The 23742-nt window shown below is 52.9% G+C and overlaps 5 protein-coding genes across 5 annotated transcripts; 3 read left to right on the top strand and 2 right to left on the bottom strand.

The window, feature by feature from the left end:
• Positions 1-4488: 4488 nt before the first annotated feature.
• On the bottom strand, positions 4489-6379 carry F5Z01DRAFT_627439 (pyridoxal phosphate-dependent transferase; the record flags this gene model as incomplete). The annotated part of the gene is made up of 3 exons (XM_046261540.1): positions 4489-5930; positions 6090-6105; positions 6140-6379. 3 exons carry the CDS (start codon positions 6377-6379, stop codon positions 4489-4491), a joined length of 1698 nt encoding a protein of 565 aa, XP_046115416.1.
• Positions 6380-9073: 2694 nt separating this feature from the next.
• F5Z01DRAFT_676978 (uncharacterized protein) lies at positions 9074-11729 on the top strand (the record flags this gene model as incomplete). Its single annotated transcript, XM_046265312.1, has 2 exons — positions 9074-11573; positions 11629-11729. 2 exons carry the CDS (start codon positions 9074-9076, stop codon positions 11727-11729), a joined length of 2601 nt encoding a protein of 866 aa, XP_046115415.1.
• Positions 11730-13723: 1994 nt separating this feature from the next.
• F5Z01DRAFT_683320 (uncharacterized protein) lies at positions 13724-17105 on the top strand (the record flags this gene model as incomplete). The annotated part of the gene is made up of 7 exons (XM_046265839.1): positions 13724-13807; positions 13951-14154; positions 14203-14537; positions 14919-14960; positions 14985-15846; positions 16071-16125; positions 16180-17105. 7 exons carry the CDS (start codon positions 13724-13726, stop codon positions 17103-17105), a joined length of 2508 nt encoding a protein of 835 aa, XP_046115414.1.
• A 114-nt stretch (positions 17106-17219) lies between these two features.
• On the bottom strand, positions 17220-18566 carry F5Z01DRAFT_627673 (exo-rhamnogalacturonase B; the record flags this gene model as incomplete). The annotated part of the gene is made up of 1 exon (XM_046261553.1): positions 17220-18566. The coding sequence occupies one exon, from the start codon at positions 18564-18566 to the stop codon at positions 17220-17222; it is 1347 nt and encodes a 448-aa protein (XP_046115413.1).
• A 1296-nt stretch (positions 18567-19862) lies between these two features.
• F5Z01DRAFT_284444 (acyltransferase-like protein) lies at positions 19863-22937 on the top strand. Its single transcript, XM_046258775.1, has 2 exons — positions 19863-22729; positions 22778-22937. The coding sequence occupies exon 1, from the start codon at positions 20273-20275 to the stop codon at positions 22682-22684; it is 2412 nt and encodes an 803-aa protein (XP_046115412.1). The 5' UTR covers positions 19863-20272; the 3' UTR covers positions 22685-22729; positions 22778-22937.
• The last annotated feature ends 805 nt before the right edge of the window (positions 22938-23742 follow it).

Genomic DNA, 23742 nt, shown 5'->3' with positions numbered 1-23742 from the left:
ATAACTTACTATATTTACGATATTCTAAAGGTATATTCTTTATTCGTTCTTCTTCTATCGTAGGTTTTTTCTTCTTTTTTTCTTATAGGGCTTAGTTTATTTCGAATATCTTTTATATAATATTAGCGATAATTCGTTTTCCTTATTTATATCGTATACCCGGTTATAACGCTTTCTCGGTTAATATTATAGCTTTTACTTACTTCGGCTTGCTTATATCTTCCTATAAAGATACTCTAGAGGCTAAGTTATCGCGAATATTCGCTTTTTTCTAGCTAAATAGTAATTATCGCGTTATCGTATCTATCCACGCTAACTAGCTAGTATACTAATCGACTACCGGATTACTTCTCGTTAACTATAAGTAACCTAGTATTATATCGTATTTATATAAGTCTATAATATCGAAGATAATTATCTTATAATATCTTTATATCGCTATATTAAGATAATTAGTCTCGCGGTCGATAGTCCTACTATTATAATTAAAGCTTTATCCTTCGACGTTAAAAAGCTTATATAATCGAGCCTTATAATTCTATAATAGCGTATATCGGTTAACTACCGCTAGTAAGATATAATTTCCTATTGCCCTACTATCTAATAATACTCGTAGGTAATATTTATTAATCTAGACTTCTAAAACCGTTTTCTATCCTCTATCTATCTCTACGGAGTAGAAAGTCTTTAGGTTTTCTTCGTCGTCCTATACCCTTTTTATAAGCAACGTTAATAGTTTTTTAACGGGTAGTATTCTATATCGATAGTATTATCCTTAGGGTCGTATACGTAGCTACTACCGTACGACTCTAGGTATATCGAGGGGTATCGCTTCCCTTCCTTTTCGCACGGGTAATATACGTACCCGTAATAATAGACTCCGTAGTCTAATATATATCCTTCGTAATACCTATATATAATATACTATATATATACCTTTCCTTACGGAATAAGGTATTCTTATACTCCGATCTTATATTATAGGCATAGCGTTTCCTTCGCTCTAATATATCTTTCGCGGTTTATCTTACCTTAGTTAATATAGTCTCGGTCCGCTTATTCGGTAAGGTCGAATAGTAATCTTATACCGTTAGGGTACTTCTTATATCCCCTATACCCTTATCCGTAGCTTAAGGCATATTCCTTATTCTTAACTATCTTAATACCGAGTAATACTTTTACGGTATTCTCGTATCGTCGGAGCTCTTCTATCTCTTTTTATTCCTTAGTCCTATATTAATCGAATACCTTTGCCTTAGCGTATCGTAGGTAGTCTACTAACTAATATCTATGCCACGTCTTCTAGTCTCGTGCGTATACTTCGGGGCACTTCGCTAACTACCTTAGTATTATATATCCTATGCTAGATTCTATATATATATACTCGTAGAACTCCGCTTTATATTTTTCGTATAAGTCGTTAATAACGCGGGTAGCTAGTCCCTTAATTAAGTAAACTTAATGCCTTCCCTTATTAAATATATATATTTTATAAAAATAGTATATATAAGAAATCTATAAGAGTTCGTAGTATTTTAGTATATCTAGGTATATATATAAGTCGTCTCCTAAGACTATTCTTCGGTCTATTACCTAATTAATTCCTTTGTTTAGCGTCTAAGCGGGGATAACTATCTAGAGATCTTCCCCTTATAGTAGAGGGTTATATTAATCTATCGCTACCTTTATCTATTTTTATAGGGTTACTCGTCCGTATAATAAGTTAGTCTTAAGTATCTATTTCTTTTATAAGAGCTCTTCGCCGCTATTTATAGAGTCGGTATCGGATAATTCTTTATCTACGTTACCTAGGTACTACCCTAGTCCTATAGTAACTTTATATATTATAGCTAGAACGCGAGACCCGCGTAATACCTTAGGGAACTATCCTAAGTTTTCCTTACTATCCCGGTAGGTTAGGTAGCTATCGTTATAGTATCTTAACTAGTATAATACTTCGTAGGGTATTAGTTACTTTCTTACTTCTTCTCCGGCCTTCTTTATTTCTTCGAGGAACTTCTATTATTCCTTCTCCCTAGAGGATACTATATTTTACGGGGGGCTAATATCGTATCCGGACCTAGTTATATTTAGCTACTTATACTTACCGTTAAGGATTAGTTTCTAGCCTAAGCTTCGTTCTTTCTTTAGGGAACGGTATTCGCGCGTAAAGTATCCCTTCTTATTATAGTTATAGTAAATAAGGTTCTTTTTATCTATCGCGGCGAGCTTTCGTTCTATCGCGTTAAGATCTATTAGTCTTATATAGGTTCCGCCGAGAGCTATACTCTAGTAAAATCGCGGTCGTCCTATATTAGGGTAAATTCGGTTTTTACTATTACGATCGTGGTTTAAGGTATTAGTAAAGTACTATCCCTTCTTCTCGCGTCGTCGCTCGAATTATCGGTTATCGATCTTAACGGCTATCGCGATATAGCTCGCGAGGGTAGCGGGTCGGTCTTCCTTATATAGCTCGTCCTTAACCTCGTCCTTAAGACCTCGGTAGAAAGAGGCTATCTTATCTCCTTTACTCTTAGTAGTCCTAGACGCGATTTAAGTAAATAAAGCGCTATAATCCGAGGCTAACCCTTTTTACTTTAACGCCTCTAGCTAGTTCTTAGCTAGGCATTCTTCGTCGATAGTCCCGAAGGTCGTTTTTAATATTTCTTTAAAGTTATTATAGTATACGAAGATATCTTTTATCTTTTATTTTCGGTATTAGTAAGTATTAGTTACGAAGTCCCTAAGAGTAGGTTCGAATTATACGAGAGCGGCTCTTAATAAATATCCCGCTACGTAATATACTTTATCTTCTTCCGTACGAAAGATAGATAGGAAGTATTATTAGTAGGCTTTAACCTAAGTTAGGAACCCTTAAAGGTCCTTAGTCGTATTATCGAATAATCTTAGTTAGCGTAGCTTTATAATCTCTCCTAGGTCCTTGCCGGTAGCCTATCGAATAATATTATTACTTATGTTATTTATCTCGTTCCTTAGCTAGGCGGCTTACTAATATTATAAGGTTATTCCTTTATTAAAGGAACGGTAGGCTTCGTTATATTATTACTTATCGCGGGTCTATATATCGATAATTTACTATAGCTACCCTTATAACTCTTAGATTTATCCTTTAAGGATCTTCGTGTCCTTATTATCGGACTCGTCCGAGTCTAAGTCTATAGACTAAGCCGTCTAGGAGGGCTTAGTATACTTAGCCGTGGCCTTACCTTTATCGGCGGACTTAGGCGTTATCTTAGAGGATTCGCTAGCTATAGTATTATATTACTTAAATACTTAATACGGTAGTATACTAAATAAGAGCTATTAATATATAACGTTCGGATTAAACTAGCTATAGGGTAGGTAGATCTAAGGTTAGTTTATAAACTAAGTATACTAAGATATCGTTAACTTAAGCGGTCGGGTTATAGTCTATATATAAGATAGTAGATCTTACGTAGATAATTATATTAATAGCTAAGGAGCTAGTAGAGACTAGCTATAGCGAAGCTAGGCTTCCTATATACTAAGGTAATCACGAAGTAATTATAGTTAAGTAAGAGTGATTAGTAGTAATTAAATATAATTAATTACCGTAGTCGTGGTATTAAGAGTTAGTGATTAATATAATTAGTGCGTGGTTAGTAGAAATAGTAAGTCCTTAGTCGTACGAATAGGATTCGTGCGATTGGTATTCGTGCGACCGGTACTTATACGAACGATATTCGCACGATTATCGCTTATTTAGGCGGCCGGTATGCCGCTTTATACTTTACTATATTAAAGAATATGAATAGGTTCGTACGACGAAATTGTGGGGCCCACGTGACATGCGTCAGTGGCCGTATATTGGGTCGTAACAGTAAGTTATAAACATCCTTCCTACTTAATTGTCTTTCCAAACATCCGGAACATCTTACCTTAGAGCCTAGTATCTACTAAAGCTCTTTTCTATAAGAGTCGATCTAGTGAAAGACTATTTATTCGCGTGGCATATTCTACGAACACTGTCACACACGTGGTCTATGTCTAATAAATGTACTCCTATCCCATGTAGGTAAGTAAGTAGGCAGTCATAGCCGCATATGCAAGCAGCCTTGTAATAAGTAGCACACGCGCTGGACGAAGCCATTTTACAGGGTGGAGCTTATGTAAGAATTGCTATCTACGCGCCCGAGCGCTTAATAAGCGACACTTATTAGTGCGCCCAGGTCAAACAGCGGGCTGACTGACTGTTACCTAACTCTGAGACACAGACTTTCATTAGAGCTAACAAAGAGGTCACAAAGATTAAATGCAAGGCACTCATTGTTAGAATATCTGCACACAAATAGAGTCGCTTTGTACGTAGGAAATGAAGCTACGTAATCAGCTAGTCTACTAACGCACTCCATGCTACGTATACTAAGAGTGCACTGAGGCAATCAAAATAGTGAAACGCGCCCTATACATATTGATACATCTACCTATGTCTGAGTGCTATAGAGCTTAGCACTTGTTAGAAAAGGTCCGGCGGAGTTTCTCAGCTACGTCATCACGGGATTTATAGCCGAGATACTCCTCCCCACTGCGAACGCCATCCGAAGTCGCAAACCTAACAAAGTCCTCAGCTGTATTCACTTTGCCCGGGTTGAGACGGCGAATCAGGGCCACTAGTTTCTCGCCCGCATCCTGCTGTAGCCTTTGAAAAGTAGGAGTAATATCCCCGCTGGCTGAGATGATCTTGTTCGGCGTCGTCAGCACGTTAAAAACCAGCCGCTTCAGCATCTCATTAGACGCGAGATACTCCACCGTCTTGCGGATACTGAGCACATGCCCGGCCTCATTAAGCGGAGGGCCAGAATTAGCCGCCTTGGCTGCAAGCTGAAGGGGAACCAGAAGTTTCCGCTCGAGTGGGACTTCGGCGTCAATTAAAATACCCTCTTCACCCATAGTGGATCGAAACATGGCCTCCAGACTCTTCTGCAGAGCATAGTCGGCGCCGTCGGCAAATACCATGAGGTCGATATCGGACAACAGAGCATTTTTGCGGAGTGCAGCGGAACCGTAGATAACAGCGAGGTAGTCCTCGCCGCCAAAAATTGAGCGGAGCCCCCTGTCAAGCTTTGATTCCAAGATCTGTAAGCGGGTTGATGATTCGTAACTCATAAACCTGTATCGAGACTTATCGAATAAATCCCGCCCAACCATTTCCATCTTGTCAAAGAGACCTTTGACGTTTCCAATAGTGGAGGCCGGATTGCCATTCATGGTCCGAAGTACGTAGACCTGCTTTCCCGGGTTGATTAACTGGTCGTGGGAGCAGCTCATCATGGGAAAGCCATGCACGTAGTAAGTGCCATCTTCGCGGATCTCTTCCATGATCTCACGATTGAGTCTATTCACCTTTTCCAAGTCGGAATCCGAGATCCTTATGCTGTGCTCGAGGCAGTGGTTCTGTATTTCCTTAGGAATGTACACCATCATGCACGAGTTGATGTCCGTCACGTTCAACAGGACAAGGCTGGGCCGTTGAGCGATCTCCAGCTGGATTGCCTTCGTAAGGTCTAGCCGCTCGTCAATCAGTTGGCCAAGGCGTTTTCTACCAAAGAACCTGATTGTTGACCAGAGCTTCAAGGCGTCGAATGCCTTGGACCCAACGAAAGGGCTGATTCGACCTAGTGACCACTGAGTATTGAGGATTAGATCGGAGTTAGTCGAGGTGGCGGCATGGGCACTTGGGTCCCTGAAGAGCACGAATGAGCAATTGTATGGAAGAGCCATAGTCTTGTGCGGGTCGATTGTGATTGAATCAGCTTTTTCAACGCCCCGACGCTTATGCTCATACTTTTCGGAAAATATAAGCTGGCTTCCGTGGCAGGCGTCGATATGGAACCAAATGTCGTTCTTGCGCAGAATTTCAGCCAGTGCGTCCAGGTGGTCGATCGATTCTCATGCTCCTAGAGTCTCCTGCATACGCGACACATGCAAGAATTTGGTTACCTTCGTCTCGCTCTTTTTCAATGATTCGGTTCAGGGCCTCTTGATCTATGCAGAACTCGCTATCGACAGGCACTCGGACGACGTTCTGCTCGCCCAGCGACAGCCACGCCATGGCGGACCTGACTGAGTAATGCTCGATAATATTAGGCACCAAGACCCGGATCTTGCTTGGAAGAACCGGAATGCCCTTGAGACCCGACCCAGGGAATAGCTTTTCCCGAGCTGCCAGGAGCGCAATCGTGTTGGACAGGCAGCCCCCAAGGGTAAGGATCCCACCAATACCACTGGCTGACGTGTACATAGCAGGCACAGAATAGCCGAGGGCTTCGCGTAGCCAGTGAATGACTTCCATCTCAACGAAGGTCGCTTCAGGGGAGCAGATCTCTTGATTTGCCATGTTTTGATTTAGGAGGGGAATGAGAAGGGCAGCCGCCAGCCCGGCAACGTTGTTGGCTGAGTCGGGAAATCCCAGGAAGTTGGGTGAGGCCCAGTTGCTGCTCTTCGAGGAGATATTTGAAAAGGCCTGGATGAGTTGGTCGTACGAAAGGCCTGCCTCGGGCATGCGATCAAAGGTGACCTGGCCTGGCACGGCCTTCGCCCCGTCTACAGAGACATTTTTAGACGTTTGGAAAGATATACCGAGGTCGATAACCCGGGTAAAAACATCTCGAATTTGGTTGTTATCATTACCGGCTGCCAAGAAGAACTCGGAAAGGGTTGATGGAGGTGCCATGCTGGCTTTGAATGCTGATGACGGGGGATGCAGTCGGCTGGGCGGCAAACTCAAAACTAGGTGGTAAGTAGCCAATATATTAACTACTTACTTACCTTAATGTTGTTTGTCAGGTATGCTTGCCTTGCTTAGGTAGTGAGGCTACATGTGTCTGAGAAAGCATTTTCTCGACACGGCTCTCAAATCATCATCGCAATAGCGTGGCACAAGGCTGCTGCAACTTGCCATGGAGGCTTGCATGACCAAGTATTCTGGTGGTATCTCATCCTCCACGGCATCGGGGCGATCTACACATTGTGCACTGATGAAGTTGGCACTGCCATGGTTATGCAGTCTCCTGCATTGACAGCCAAGCAGGACGCATTCATCAATAGCTCGAGCGATGGGCCGCCGTTGACAAGGCACGCGGCGTACTACGTACGTGCCTATTGCGTGCGTTGAGGCGAATCACGCTTGCGCATGCGCGACAAAGTTGTATGGTCTGCCAATCGGGGCATTCGCGAAGGCACTGGCACAGTACGGCGAGTACCAAGGTGGTATTGGACATTGAAACTGGCACGCCTCTGGGCCTCTGGCTGCATCGTAAAAAGGTGGTGTTTGACGTGGCCGCTGCGGCACGTCACGAATGGGGGCCGAGCCGTGAGGTGTGGGGACTGGACGGACAGCACTGGCACTGTGCGCAAGGTCCAGCTCCAGTTCTCAAGTTCTTCAGCCGAGCATGCTTGAAGATCTACGGATACCTTGTAATTAAAACCTGTTAGAATTATCAATATTACTCGTCGCCAAATTGAGTGAATGAAGAAGGGAAGGGTCACAAGCCATGCGGCGCAAGCCTCTTGTGTGCAAGAACGTGGCTGGAAAGACAGACTACGAGACGTTGCACCGTATCACTGCCGCATACCTGACCCGAGAACACCCCGAAACGAGGACGCGCCCAGCCGGGAACGACCGCAGAAGGCTTTTTATAAGGGATAGGACCGGCATGGAATGCGTGTATCTCAGATCAGGTTGAAAGCCGGGCACCAGACCAGTGCTGTCGAAAAAGGCCAGTCGACGCTGACACGATGGCATCTTGAGCCAATCGCGGCCTCACCGTGACTTCAATTCAAGTAAGCGAAGACGACGTGACATTATTGGAAAGAAGGTGGTTGGACAAACATATGATTAGTGGCGGCTGAACATGGTGTTGCGACAATATCAGGATCTGCGCCGTTGTCAAACGCAATATAAGCGTGCATCGGCCATTAAGGCGCTCGGCATGCAGCAGTCTCGATGTTCCCTTCTACTAGTCTGTCAAGGCCAATACGACTGCACGTTGCACGGATTTTCGAATGGCATCGAGTTCGACCGGTGGTGTTCACTGGTCACTCGGCTGGCATGCCATGTCTGATATGATCAGCGACCGATCCCCACATTGTCTGTCACTTCAAAGTCGGAGGCTGGCGTCGCAAAGGCGCACGTAGCGCTAACACTCGAGTCTGAGTGAGTAGAAACATTCCTCGTTGGCGTGACCAAGTTCGTTGCAGCCAACGCTCAAGATTTGCCTCTTGACGCGAGGCGATAAAGTATGCGTGAGTGGAGGCGAGTGGCATCGCTGGCAGCGCTGTTCGTACATTAGAGCGATGCAGGCAGCTCCATCAATCTGTTACCCGCCCGCCATTGAGATGCCGCCGGTGTGAGCAGCACGACGATGGAGCCGCTGCGACTTCGAGACCAGGGCCACTTTGTTGGGCCTGGGCGAGCGGCCGGTGTTAACCAAGTTGGTGAGTTTGTTTCACCCGAGCGAGGGCTGGTGAGGAGAAGTTGTGCTGGGAATTAGTCCTACGCATTGTACCCTCCGAGGTACACACCGAGCGAGTGCTAGATGTGTAGGATGGGAAGTGAAGCATTGTGTATCTGTGCGATGTCGATCGAGGCATGATGAACCTGAAGCTCCAGTCTGTCTGGACGTGTGAGACAGTGCGTACTAGCGAGCGTCCGGCACTGTTGATAGTCTGCCCCGTAAATCCACCGCTGTGCAGGCTTGGCGAGCGCCATTGGCTGCAGCTCCCGGCCGGGGCGGCCACTGGCTGAGGCTGGACTTCCAGTGGCTGGACCCGTCTGCAACGACTTCCCTCACCGCTTGTTCGTGAGTGAGGCCCCTCTTCGGGATGGTCCCCAGGCCCCCCATCTCACCACTGCATCCTCCACCCTCTTGTCTCCGGTCTTCTGCTGCTTCCTGGTCTGGGATCTCGTCCTTGCTCCCTACACTTCCCCAAATCGGGAGCTTCGAGGAAAAGGCGGTGTCTACCACTCGCCTCGCAACAAAACTCTACAGTATCGCTATCCCCAAGGAGATCCTCCTTTCTCCTGCCCAGCATGACCTCCGACTTCGACATTAGCGCCGGCGCAGCTCAGTATCTCAACCTGACCTACAACCCGAACACCCAGAACCAACAGGCTCAACAAGGACAGCAGGGCCCGGATCAGGTCAACGACCAGCACCAACTCGTCCACCGCCAGCAGCTTCAGCACCAACATCATCCTCATCATCACCAATTCCAGAACTTTGGATACCCGGCCGCCTCGAATCCCCAATTGCTTGCCTCCGCCATGACAAGCAACAATCGAACCTGGCCTGTCATGGATATGAACGCTCCCAGCAACACCCAGCCGCACATGTCACCTGCCTCGAGATCGCCCGAAACACGCCAGTCCAGCTCACCCAACTCGCACCACTCGAGTCCGCACTCGCAACACTCGTCTCTTCAGCCCTCACCGTTCCCTTCGGCGGCGAACCAATTGACAGACTGGGCCCTCAATCAACAGCAGGCCACCATGGCCGCGCAACAAAGGCAGCATCACCATCAACAGCAGCAACAGAATGCGCATCACCCAGACATGTCGCAATTTGTTCCGGACCCTTTGATGGGCTTCAACACGTTCAACAACATGCCTGCCACATCACTCGAATACTTTCCCCCCACGACGGCGCAAGCTATCCATGCCAACCTGCTCGATCCCAACTTTGGCAACCTGCCGGCTGTGGACGAGGCCACTCATGCCATGCACTGGGGAGGGGCACCCATGGACAACTGGCACGACTTCCAGAGTACCCTGCAGATGGACGGACTGCCACGGTTAGGTAGCGTTGGCAGCAATTCGCCCACCAACACATATCTCGAGGTTCTCTCTCTGCCTTCCTCCTCGGGCGAGGGGTGGTCCATGGTCGACTGGAACCAGCCTGGCATGGATCAGTACTCGGCTGCACAGGGCTCCGCGATATTCAACCCTTCACAGACCCTGCACTTGCGAACGAGCTCGGGCTCCTCCGACGGGAGCAACTCGATGGATATCGGGAGCTTCGAGGAGATTTCCTTCCCGTATTCACCCTCCTTCTCTAACGCGTCTGACGGTCAGAACCACCGACCCTGCTACTCCTCGGATGGGCACCACCATCATCACCATCACCACACGCACGGCAGTGTGAGCCCCACTGCACCCGCGCCTACCCTCCCGGCACCGATCAAGACGGAACCTGTCTCTGCTCGCCACAGCCCCGGTAGCGGCGCCGGTTCAAGTTCACCACCATCGTCCGCCGGACAGCCACGCAGGAACTCTGGCCCTCGTCGGAGCCCCATTGCCAAGACCAACACCAACAAGACCGTGGCCCGCCGCATTTCCAACGGGAAGAAGGATGGCGCCGTCGAGAAGAAGGTTGGGCGCAGAAAGGGACCTCTTTTGCCAGAGCAGCGAAAGCAAGCGAGCGAGATAAGAAAGCTGCGTGCTTGTCTGCGGTGCAAGTTCCTCAAGAAGACCTGCGACAAGGGTGAGCCCTGTGCTGGGTGTCAGCCCTCGCACGCTCGCCTGTGGCAGGTGCCTTGCACCCGCATTGACATCAAAGACATTGGCTATTTCATGAAGGACTGGAAGGCTGATTACGAGAGGCACCTGCACTCGGGCGTCTCCGTCTACAATGTCAAGGGATTCTCGCAAAAGGAGACGCTCATGTGGATCACCCATGGCTACGGCTTCGCTCTGCCCATCAAGGTTCGCCAGGTCTATGTGACCGACGACAGCTGCTTCGACGTTGACTGGGTCGAGTCCCACAACAAGGAGGACGACCCCATTGAGTTCGAGACGCGCAGTGAGAAGCTCGACGTCGGCGCAGAGGGTGTTGACAAGGCCTCTCTGATGATGTATCTCGACAGCCACATCGAGGGTCCGTTTGAGGATTTCATCGATGACCACTTTGAAGGCACCCCCTTCATCACTGAGATCCTCAAGACAGCTCACCGCTTCTACAAGAAGCAGCCCATGCCCGTTATCAAGAACGCTCTCAAGCTCGTCCTTGCGTACAACTTGACCTTCCACATCACTCTGGTAGAGAACCAGGGTGCGGAGACGGAGATGGACGGCGCCATTGACGACGAGGGCTCAAAGTTCTACGGCCGCACCGTCGCACCTGTCCTTGTCAACTTCCAAATCAAGCTGGCGCTCGCCGACATGTGGCGCGAGTTGCAGAAGGAGATCCTCGAGGAGCTCTCCGCCCTCTACTCTGGCGTCTACAGCACCAAGGGGCAGGAAAAGCACAAGAACTGGCCGACCATCTTTATGCTGGCCGCTATCCTGCTGGCGGTGTGGGAGGAGATGCAGTTTGACAGCCACTACCGCATGCCTGATCCCCAGGCGGTGAGCAAGTTCTGCAACGACATGGAGACGACCCCTGTCGGTGTGATTGTGGGTCTTTTCCACGCGATCTCACAGAAGGTTCCGGCCTTCACCGACTGGGACACGCGCAAGCATGGTCACATCTTGTTCGACAACGTGGCTGCGTGTGACGCCATGACCGACATGCGTACGCACATCCTCAATCACGGTATGTTCTCATGGTTCCGCATCGCGTGCCGTTCCCCCGACTAACAATGCGGCAGAAACATATCTCCGCGGTCGCAAGACGGCCGAGTTCAAGCGTGACGACTTTGACTGCTTGTCCAACAAGTTTGTGTCGAAGCTTGTCATCCGCGCCAACTAAACGTTTCTGTGTGTTTGGAGATGTTGTTGTTACAATACCCAGTCTCCTGGGGAGGCTAGCATGTTTCCTTTGTTTTCAAGCGTCCATGATTTCTATACACATCGGCCTATTCTTTCACTCCCCCCCCCTGGCTGGGCACCGCTTCACGTATGATACGAAGATAACGGTTCACGACCCTACGCTTTTACGACTTTCTTCCACGAATGTATGAATTCAACAAGATTCTTTTTTTTTACACCGGCCCTTGATCTTTTACCCTTTTTGCCCCACATCGCAAGACAGAAACATGGGAGGGATGCAAAGTTGAACAAATCTCTTCGAATGTCTCGATGAGATCTTTGACCACGATATGTTATTACGGAAAACGACAGTCCAGTTTAGTTTAGATGCACAGAGAATGCAACCTGGGAGCGATTACGGCGTTGACAGCCAGCATTGCAGCATGAGTGGCCCTAGCAGGAATGCCGTTGGTTTCCAAATGAATGGTGGATGTCTTTGGAGTAGCCTTCATGGCCTTTCCGACATACACCACTGCCAGATATCTACTAGCAATTTCAAGCAACACACTTTCACGCAACACTTGTGCCCACAGTAGATTTGATGTGTTGCCAACGTTGTGATGCGATGCCCGTAAAGGTGCTCCCACATTAGCGCTGCCGAGCTGGAGTAGCAGCCCATGTGTTACGGGCTGCCCAGCGACTGCAGTTTGCAGGCAAGTACTTGCAAGTTAAATGAGATGACATAGTCAAAGCCAGCCCATGCAGAGGCCGCTTCATTAGTCCGTACGGATCACTCGATCCTGGTCGGGCAACTGTTCAGGCTCACTTCGCAAGTTTGCAAGTGAATCCCCAGGTCCCTGCGCTTATGACGTCGCTACCTCCTATCGGCGACCCCGCGTCTGGTCCAGCCTCACGAACGATGCAGCTTAGTGAACACCGAGTGTCGTGTAATCACGAAAGAAAGGAAGAAAGGAAAGACCAGATGGTCCAACATCGGATTGTAGAAACAATCCGATTTCACTCCAAACTACTCGCTAGCGGCATAGATCGCCACCTTGAACGTGGAGGCAGGCTTGGGCTCGGGACAACAAGTCCGCCCGCCACCTGAGGCCGATGACGACCAATCGACACAGCGCTGAGCCACGATTGCCCTCGCGCCCATCAGCCTGGTCACCGCAGCATCGGGCGGCGCCATCCTCCAGCGCGTGCTGCGGCGAGGAATCTTCTAGTCGCATCCTTCATGATATCTTTTGCTGAGTAAATGCTCCAGGAAAAATCTTCGCTCGTAACAACCATCTGACTGTTCGTTGATTGAACGAGTGCATCATCCATTCCGAGGTTGACATGATATCAAGGTGAAGGATCCACTCGTCGATAAGACGGCTATGTCTCGGGTACCAGCTTCTGGGCGAGCGTTTGCGGTGGATTCAGGTAGCCAAAACACGACAGGGGTCTAGTGTCTCCTCCTCCGCGTTCTGGAGCCTTCCGCATGACCTCGTCTGATTGGTCGTGCCTCCATGATTCATCGTGCTTAGGCAATGCGCATTCGGATGGTGTGAGTGAAGGCGCATGGAAATGCGCCTCAGGCTGCGCTCGCTCTCCCCTCATTCATCCAGCCGACTGGACTCCTGCTTACCACGTACATAAACCTCTCTACCCTCCATCACCTCTGCTTCGTTTCTCCTTCCTCCATCACTCCCGCATTTATCGCCTACTGCAAACTTCCATCTACCATCACCTTCACCGACACACAACACAGCGCATCGATCTACGTCAGCGACCATGCAGATCTTCGTCAAGACTCGTAAGTGCACCGGTGCCGGCACCCGCGGCGGTAAACAACATGCTGACGTCTATTTGCAGTCACGGGCAAGACCATCACCCTTGAGGTCGAGTCCTCCGACACCATCGACAATGTCAAGTCCAAGATCCAGGATAAGGAGGGCATTCCTCCTGACCAGCAGCGCCTGATCTTCGCCGGCAAGCAGCTTGAGGATGGACGTACATTGTCCGACTACAACATTCAGAAGGAGTCCACCCTTCACCTTGTCCTCCGCCTCCGTGGTGGTATGCAGATCTGTACGTCACCTTCCTTTCTCTTCAGTATGCTCGCTCGCCACTGACACTTACCAGTCGTCAAGACCCTGACCGGAAAGACCATCACCCTCGAAGTCGAGTCGTCAGACACCATTGACAACGTGAAGTCTAAGATCCAGGACAAGGAGGGCATTCCTCCCGACCAGCAGCGCCTGATTTTCGCCGGCAAGCAGCTTGAGGATGGCCGCACTCTCTCCGACTACAACATCCAGAAGGAGTCCACTCTCCATCTCGTCCTCCGCCTCCGTGGTGGTATGCAGATCTTCGTCAAGACCCTCACTGGCAAGACCATCACTCTGGAGGTCGAGTCATCCGACACCATTGACAACGTGAAGAGCAAGATCCAGGACAAGGAGGGTATTCCTCCGGATCAACAGCGTCTCATTTTCGCTGGCAAGCAACTCGAGGATGGCCGCACCCTCTCCGATTACAACATCCAGAAGGAGTCAACACTCCACTTGGTGCTCCGTCTGCGTGGTGGTATGCAAATCTTCGTCAAGACCCTGACGGGCAAGACTATCACACTGGAGGTTGAGTCATCCGACACTATCGACAACGTGAAGAGCAAGATTCAGGACAAGGAGGGTATTCCTCCTGACCAGCAACGCCTCATCTTTGCTGGCAAGCAATTGGAAGACGGTCGCACCCTTTCGGACTACAACATCCAGAAGGAATCGACCCTTCACCTGGTGTTGCGTCTGCGCGGTGGCCAGTAAGTGGCGAGCATGTTGACACGATGGCGTTCTGGGATTCAACCTGGTATGGGACTGCACAATGGTAGCAGTTTATGACCTCTTAGCATAGTTTCGCCGTCTTTAATGGACGGCGCCGAATCAGACAATAATTCCCGTCTGCACTTGAGTAATTTGTTCATTATGTGAATGTCAATCAGTAAATAAGATAGCTACATAGTATGTAAGACGAATCCGTCGCTTCCGGGTAGCTACCTACCACGTTGTTGTCTTTCGTGAAGGCGGGGCGGCGTGATATTGACTCCAGCTTGGCTCCTCCCTCCACTTCCCAAAGAACAATCCATCTTCTTTTCTCTTGCAAAGCCTCTCGCGCGGCTTCCTGCGACTTGCGCCATGGTCAGGCGCCTTTCTTCATTACATTCACGAGATCGCTTCATACCGCCGTGAACCAGTGTCGCAGCTGTCAGCTTCACACACGCGCCTATGCCTTCCTATTTCTACCACCTCAAATTTGAGCTGTATACCTCGCCCAGACCGAACGAACCTTTATCCCTCGCAGCATTAGCTGGTTCTAGCGACGATTTTTGGCTGCCGCCAGGTTCTGCCAACGTGTTCGACGAGAACTTCCCGAGTCATCCGCGATCTGACAGGCAACCGACGCAAACCATCCCCATACGCGACGACCGACCACAGCTTGCCCGGAGATCATCTGGTCCTGCGAGCTCGTCGTCTCCCGTGGATGCTGGCCTCAGCGCAGCTGGAAACAAAGTCGAGCGACCGGCCGGACGACCATCTGAACGGCACCTGTTGGAGAGAACGACAAGCTACCCTCCCCCCACCGCCGACGCAGGACTGAAACCCGAGACTGCTGTACAGGACTGGCGTTTCGGACGCGTGAGTCTCCTGACGGTCGATCTCGCCATGGCGGCGGGACCAGCGCCCGAGCTGGGCCCTACGGGCAGCGGTGCTGCGACGAAAGCAGAGCTTCTACCGGTTGTGACGAAGAACACAGAGGTGGGCTGGGGAGTCGTCCACTTCTACAGGGAGGGCGAGGAGACACCCTCGCTGAGCGCTACAGGCGCTGAGCAGGAGGCAATAGACGGGGCGCAGGAGTGCACGACCATGTGCATCCCAGCTGTGCCATTCTACATGAGTCCGGCCGATCTGGTTGTGTTCCTAGGCGAGGAGTGGACAAAGGACATTAGCCACTGCCGAATGGTCATGACGTCGCGGATGAACCGATACATGGTGCTGTTGCAGTTTCGGGATGCGGCGAGAGCGAGAGCGTGGAGGAGGGCATTTGATGGCAAGATATTTAACCGGATGGACGTGAGTGCTTCTTCGTTCTGCCGCGTGGGCGATGTATTGACAGTAGTTGGCAGCCACAAATATGCCACGCCGTATGCGTGAAGAAGATCACGTTCGAGACACCGGGACTATCGACAGCGAGTATATCCAACAGTGTCTCCTCTTCGATCTCAAGCTCTCTGCGACCCTTGCCGCCCCCCACGCCGAGTCTTGTCGAGCTGCCGACGTGTCCCGTGTGTCTAGAGCGCATGGACGAAACGAGCGGTCTGATGACGATACCCTGCTCGCACGTCTTTCACTGTACATGCCTGCAGAACTGGAGAGGGCAAGGCTGTCCTGTTTGCCGTTTCACAGGCGCAGCGCAAGACGAAGATGAGGCCACAACAAGCCCCGAGACGCAACCGTTTGGCTCCTCTGTATCAAACCTGTGTGCCGTGTGTGACAGCACGGACGACTTGTGGATATGCCTGATCTGCGGGCACGTCGGCTGTGGGCGGTACAAGGGCGCCCATGCCAAGGCGCACTGGAAGGACACTGCACACAACTTTGCTCTCGAACTGGAGACGCAGCATGTGTGGGATTACGCCGGCGACATGTGGGTGCATCGATTGATACGTGACAAGGGCGACGGCAAGGTCGTCGAACTACCCAACAGGAGTGGACCGTCCGGTCAAGAACAACACCAGCAGCTGCCGAACGAGGATGTCGTCCCACGCTCCAAGTTGGACAACATCGGGTTCGAGTATTCGCATCTCATATCGAGCCAACTGGAGTCGCAGAGGGCGTACTTTGAGGGACTCATGAACAAGGCGGTCGACAAGGCGTCCATGGCCACCGCGGCAGCGGAGAGCTCCGCGGCACAGAGCACCAAGGCGATGGAGCGACTGGGCGAGCTGGAGGCGAAGTACAGCACCCTGACGAAGCAGACCATCCCCCAGCTCGAGCGTGATCTGGAGCGCGAGAGGACGAAAGCCAACAAGAGCCAGGAGTTGGCGCGCAGCCTCGGGAAAACCGTGCAAGAAGAAAAGCAGATCAACGAGGGGTTGATGAAGCGCATCGAGCACCTGAACACGGAGAGTGAGACGACGCGCAACCAGTTGGAGGCGCTCAGGACAGAGAACGCCGAGCTGAAGGAGATGAACCGCGACCTGTCCATGTTCATCTCCGGGCAGGAGAAGCTGAAAGAGATGGAGAGTGAAGGGCATCTGGATGAGGGGGAAGTGCAGGGGGGCACGGCGAGCGTTCCTGATAAGAAGGGGAAACGAAGAGCGAAACGGTGAGGCTGCACGGCGGATGCATGGCCTGGCAGTTAACAAGGAACTGGAGATATCATTGAATCCAAGGGGACTATCACTACAACGCGGTGCATCACGACGCATACCGGATCAGCCAGCTCATTCGTCGTCGCCCTTATCCTCAGGGAACGGCTCACACTCAAACCCTGACGGATTGTGGACGTTGGCGCAGTACCACTCCGTCAAGGGTTTCTTCGTATTAGCCGTGACGACCGAAAAGTCCTCGACGATAATGTTTGTGCATCCTCCACCACCAGCCGCGCAGCGCAACGAAGCAGCGAGCGTGACGCCGTCCGCCGTGGTCCCGCTGACGTTGGAGAAGCGCAGGTCCGAAAAGGAGAACTCGCTCGAGTCGCAGTCCTTGCCCATGTCCCCCTCGTAGTTCTCACACTGCCAGATCCAAAAGGGTGCCGTGCGGGCGCCGTGCAGGACGACATCCTCGAGCACAATGTCCTGGCCGTGGCCTCGTCCGCCGCCGCCGCCGTTGGGCGGGTAGCCGTTTTGGTGGCCGGCCCAGGTCTTGAGGTAGACGGCGTAGCGGGTGTCGCGCATGGTGACGTTGCGCGCGTGGAAGGTGTGGACGTACTCCCACGCGTCATTGTACTGGCCCAGACTGCCAATGGCGATGACCTGGCCGCCGTGGAAGACGCTGTCGTAGAGGAAGACGTTGCTCGAGTTGCCCTTGAGGGCGACGTTGTCGTCGCCGCAGGTGACGTCCCAGCGGCGCAGGGTGATGTTGTCGGAGTAGATGGTGTCGATGCCGTCGGTGTTGAGCGTGGAGTGGGAGCTGTTGCTGGTGTTGTTGACGTAGATGGTGTCGAAGAGGAGGTCGTGGGACCAGGTGGTGGCCATGGTCCACATCTGGGCCTGGACGAAGCGGAGGTTGGTGATGACGGAGGCATGGAGGTGGCGCCAGTTGATCATCATGGGCCGGTGGGGGAGGTTGCCGCGTCCCTTGGCCCAGTCGTACCAGACCTGGCCGTTGCCGTTGAGTTCGCCGGTGCCGTGGCCGTCGAGGCGGACGTGGCGGCCGCCAAAGTACCAGACGGTGCTCTGGTTCTGGAAGCCGACGGGCATGGAGACGGAGAGCCAGTAGTCAATGTCGGTGGTCCAGAGGAGGCGGCCATAGAGCTCAATGTGGACGTTGTCCATGGACGTGGTGGTGATGTTGGAGGCCATGGTGTACTGGGCGCCGGGGAGCACGACGAGGGCGTTGGTGCGGCAGTCATGGTTGAGAGCGGAGGCGATGGTCTTTGCGTCGTCGTCGTCGCCGTCCTGGCCGGGTAGGATGTGGCAGAGTGTGCGGTTCTGCGAGGCGGCGAGGTCTTCCCAGTGAGACAGAGGGGGGATGTCCTCTGGAGGGTGCGGGTGGTGTGGGAGCAAGGAGAGCTGGGAGTTGACGATTGACGCTGCCGCCAGGGGCAGGACGAAGAAGAGAGACAACATGCTGAAGGTTGTCGTATACTCTTGTTTGTCGTATGCTGGGGTAACTGAGGCGGGGCCTGTATAATATATGCCAGTTCGCAGACTTGCTTGCTTCCTGGGCAGTATGGCGATGCTGATCGACATGAGACGGAGCTTTATTCAGAGTCGTACCAGCCAGTCCAACTAAGCGTCAGATGATCTGAAAGGTGTCGGTCACAAAGGTGATCCGCGTCGTGGATGCTGGAACACCGCAACCCTTGGTCTGGCTGCTTGCTTGGGCCCTGTGCTTGATGCTTGCTTCCCTATGCGGGGAGACGATGGTGAGCAGTGCGGTTGTCGAGCCCGATTGGGGCAAGGCGATGATGATGGTGGGATGCTGGGTCGACGCGTGATGGTTCCCGAGGTGACATTGATGATGGCTGTTGGTCGTATCGAGCGGCTGGCTCGTGCCGGTTATTACTGTGGACGAGTGGCCCTTTGATTCATACAACGGTTGAGACGGGTGTGCCCATGTTGCTTTGTAGCATTGGGTATACAGAAGTCTGTACAGGTGACTGGCGGTTTGCCGGCACAAAGACAACATGAAGACTGACGGTTCAATGTTGTAATAGAAACTGGGCTTTGCTGATGAAAGTGAAAGTGTGACATTCAAGTTGGAGGCACGGGTGACTGCTTGGGTTGCCCCTACGAAGAAAGCAGCTACAAATGGTCTGATTTGAGGCTGTCTATGTTATAAAATAGTCCGCAAAGACTCGCTGTGCGTGCCTGCGTTTCGAGCAAGGCCTCGCCAAACTTGCGCAGATCGACGCAGCACGTCCATCGATGAGTCTGTCGCGTGATGCTCAGGTCGAGCTGGGGAGACGTACCATGGCGACGACTCACTCGTTAATGTCGTGAAAGCACGCCTAATTACGAAAATCGATAGGGGGACCGTTGTTGTTAGGTGCTTCGAGGTAGCAGGCCGACCAAGGATCCACGACGCCGGGATCTTCGTCCGGGACGGATCATGGCGTCCACTTCTTCCCCAGTGCTGACGGCCCCACTGGCGGAGCTGTCAATGCTCTGCTTGTCGGCCGCTCAGGAGTCAGGGAGTGGGAGATGGTCAAATGGATCAATGATGAGGAGTTTCCAGTTGATTCAACGCGAAGTCGCGACGATAGGCGACGGGACAGCCGACGCAGGGGCGACATAATAGGCCGCCAAGCAGTGAGCACCGACCATCTGCTCTTCTTTCTCTCGAGTCTCGATGGAGCAGCAAGGATCAGCCAAGTTTTTGAATTACTACGTATTTATTTGCCTGCTGCAGCCCTCTTGATTTGCATGTGATCGGCGCTGAGCCAGAAAGTTCTGTCTGCATAGACTTTTGGGGGAGGACTGCAGCTTCACCTCACTCACTCCCGTTATCAACAAATTGAAGCAGCTACCTACCTTGTTTATCCTTCGTTCCAATTCAACAAGGTTTCGCAGCTCCAGCCGTCATCCGAGCAGATCAGCCCAGCCCAGCCCAGCACAGCCGCCCTCTACTAGTAGCACCACGTACCAAGGGAGTCTTTCCCCAATAAATCCACCAGCCCGTCCGACCAACCCGACGCACCCTGCCCAACCATCAACATCCACGCGCCCCTCGCTGGGCCTCGCGACCACGACGCCTTCCCATCGCATCGCATCGCATCGCATCGCATCGCATCGCATCGCATCGCACCGAACGTCCCCCCGCGAATTCGAAGATGGAGTCTCAGCCTGAGCAGCAGCCAGCGCAGGCGGACGCACACGACAAAGGCGCGCTGGCGACTAGTACTACCCCGCACAATAATGACAACACCGCGAACAGCAAGGCCACGCCCAAGACCAAGCCAAAGCCCAAGAAGCCCGAAAAGGAGCTCTATCCCATGGTCAACTGGAAGTACGACCTCTTCCTCTACATCATCGGCAACCTCGTCGACACCTTCTTCCGCGAGGTCGTCCCCCGCGGCTCCTGGCGCGTGCCCCAGTCCGGCCCCGTCCTCTTCGTCGCCGCCCCCCACGCCAACCAGTTCGTCGACGCCCTCCTGCTCCAGCGTGTCCTGCGCCAGGAGGCCAACCGCCGCGTTTCCCTCCTCATCGCCCAAAAGTCCGTCCATGGCTTCATCGGCTGGGGCTCGCGCCAGGTCGGTGCCGTCCCTGTCGGGCGCGCCCAGGACGCCGCCAAGCCCGCCACCGGCCGCATCTACCTCCCCGACCCCATCAACGACCCGACCCTCGTCCGCGGCGTCGGCACCAAGTTTGGCCAGGGCGAGGGCGAGGTCCAGGGCATGCTCTTCCTGCCCTCGGGCAAGAAGACGACGGGCGCCAACGTCGACATTGCTCAGATCCTCAGCCCCGAGGAGGTCCGCATCAAGCGGCCCTTTAAGGGCAAGCTGGCCATGGAGCAGCTGACCGGCCGCGACGACATTGACGAGGACGGCAACTTTACCGACAAGCACCGCAAGGGCTGCGCCGACGGCTTCCAAGGCACAAAGTTCAAGCTGGCCCCGCACACGGACCAGACAAAGGTCTACGAGGCCGTCTTTGCGCGCCTCCGCAGCGGCGGCTGCGTGGGCATCTTCCCCGAAGGCGGCAGCCACGATCGCACCGAGCTGCTGCCCCTCAAGGCCGGCGTCGCCATCATGGCCCTCGGCACCCTCGCCGAGTCCCCCGACTGCGGCCTCAAGATTGTGCCCGTCGGCATGAACTACTTTCACGCCCACAAGTTCCGCTCGCGCGCCGTCATTGAGTTTGGCACCCCCGTCGAGATCCCCAAGTACGTCGTCGACCAGTACCGCAACAACAACCGCCGCGAGGCCATTGGCCAGGTCCTCGACACCGTCTACCAGGCCCTGAACTCGGTCACCGTCTCGGCGCCCGACTACGACACGCTCATGATGATCCAGGCCGCGCGCCGCCTCTACAACCCGACGGGCAAGAAGCTGCCCCTGCCCGTCGTCATCGAGATGAACAGGCGCCTCTGCAAGGGCTACGAAAAATACAAGGACGACGCCCGCATCGCCAAGCTCTCCAAGGACGTCAAGACCTATAACCAGCAGCTACGCTACCTCAACCTCAAGGACCACCAGGTCCAGTACGCCCGCATGTCCATCTTCAAGGTCATCTTCCTCACCATCTACCGCTCCATCAAGCTGCTGCTCCTCTTCCTCGCCACCGTCCCCGGCCTCACGCTCTTCGCGCCCGTCTTCATCGCCACCAAGATCATCAGCCGCCAAAAGGCCAAGGCCGCCCTGGCCGGATCCACCGTCAAGATCCAGGGCCGCGATGTCATGGCCACGTGGAAGATCCTCGTCGCCCTCGGCTTCGCCCCCACGCTCTACCACTTCTACTCCATCCTCATCGTCGCCAAGGTCTGGCACGACCGCCTCTGGGGTTACGTCCCGCCCTGGGTGCCCCTCTGGCTCGTCTACTGCCTCGTCTGGCCCGCCATGGTCGGCATCACCTTTGCCGCCCTGCGCTTCGGCGAGGTCGGCATGGACATTTTCAAGTCGCTGCGGCCCCTCGTCCTCTGTCTCTCACCCATGTCCGGCTACAACATTCACCGCCTACGGAATCGCCGCGCCGAGCTGAGCTCCGAGGTCACGGAGCTGATCAACACTCTCGGCCCGGAGATGTTCCCCGACTTTGACAAGACGCGCCTCGTGCCCGGTCCGCTCAAGGTGGAGGAAGGCGGCGCACCGGCGAGCAGCAGCGGTCACCGCCGGCAGGACAGCGACCAGTCCAGCCAGGGCGGCTTCGAGATCGAGACACCGCCCGCACTGTCGCGACGCGCCACCACACAATCCAGCCGCCAACTGCCCCGGCACGACTCGTTCAGCAACATTGGCCACGTGGGCATCTTCTCCACGCGGCCGCCGTCGCGGTCCCGCAGTCGCTCGCGCTCCAGCAGCAGCGGGGGCGGCTTTGGCTCGAGTGGCTTCCCCATTATGGGCTTTACGAGTCTAGATTCCAAGGAGGGCTTTGACGAGGCGAGTCGCAAGATTCGCGCGGCCATGAAGGACAGGCGGCGGCGGTCCGACAGGGTCCGAAAGATGGAAACGGGGCCTGAGGATGACGACGAGGACGAGGACAGTGAGGAGGAGGGCTACGATGAGGCACGCAAAAAGAACATGTAATTGAACGTGAGCTAGTACGGGACGATATGGAGTCATAATGAATATGTTAGTTGCTTCCCTCTAATTGCAGGGTAGGCTGTTGCTGAGTGTAAGGATGCATACGTACCTTAGGTACAACGCCAGATTGCTGCTCGACTGACGTAGTGCCCGCGCAGAGCCGCAGATGCATGTGGGCGCGCATACGGTCCCGAGAATGAAGTCGTGACCGATGAGCGACACCCGAGGGAATGCGCTGCATCTGCAGGAAGGAATCTCCTCCAGATACTAGGCCTGCGATCCTGGCGATTGAGAAGCAGGGTCGCGGCGCAGAGAAGGGACCCCCTGGAAGAATGGCTGCAAGAAGAGTCGAGAGGCTTGCATGCGACGAAGATGGTCCGGCAGGGTTGCATTGTCGAGATGGCGATCTGGGCGAGGTGACGTCTGGAAGGATTCGGGCGACGGATGTCGGCGCCTCCGTTTCAGAATACGCGACGCAGCGTGATGAACATGTCCAGCAATGTCTTGCAGAGCGTTCGAAAGGAAGAGTCCATCATGTGTGGATCAGGTGGTGATCCTGCGGTCGCTCGGACGTTGTGGCCACATGTGAAGTCATCGTCGCTGCGTTGGGGACGGATTGGCCCTTTGGTGATGGACGTGAAGGCGCGATATTCAGCAGGGAGAACAAGAGCAAAGTGGTGCGAGTTCATGAATCGCAACGTCTTTCTCATTATTCTGAGACGCTTACGGATACGTTGAGTGGAAGACTTGGCCCAGCTGGACCCCTGTCCGGCAATCGGTTCGTGTAAGCGCAAGTGCCGGCGGCGCAGCTGGCTTGGACAGATCAACGTCAATGCCAAGGCAGGCCAAGCTTGCTGGGCATAATGTACGAGGCTGTTTGATACTCCGGAAACGGTCATCTAATGTACACACAAATCAAGTTGTGGCCAAGCCTCGAGTGGTAAGTGTCTAAAACAGTCGCTCGAATTCATCAAATCTATCTATAGCAAGTACGATAGCAAGCAGTACAAGCAAAAGCAAATGGGTCGTAGCAACGACCACGGTATCATTGATCCCTTGCC

Source organism: Emericellopsis atlantica, assembly GCF_019669845.1.
Source record: "Emericellopsis atlantica unplaced genomic scaffold F5Z01scaffold_27, whole genome shotgun sequence".
NCBI lineage: Eukaryota > Fungi > Ascomycota > Sordariomycetes > Hypocreales > Bionectriaceae > Emericellopsis > Emericellopsis atlantica.
Note: the sequence above shows the minus strand (reverse complement) of the source record. Positions and strands in the feature narration are given on the sequence as shown.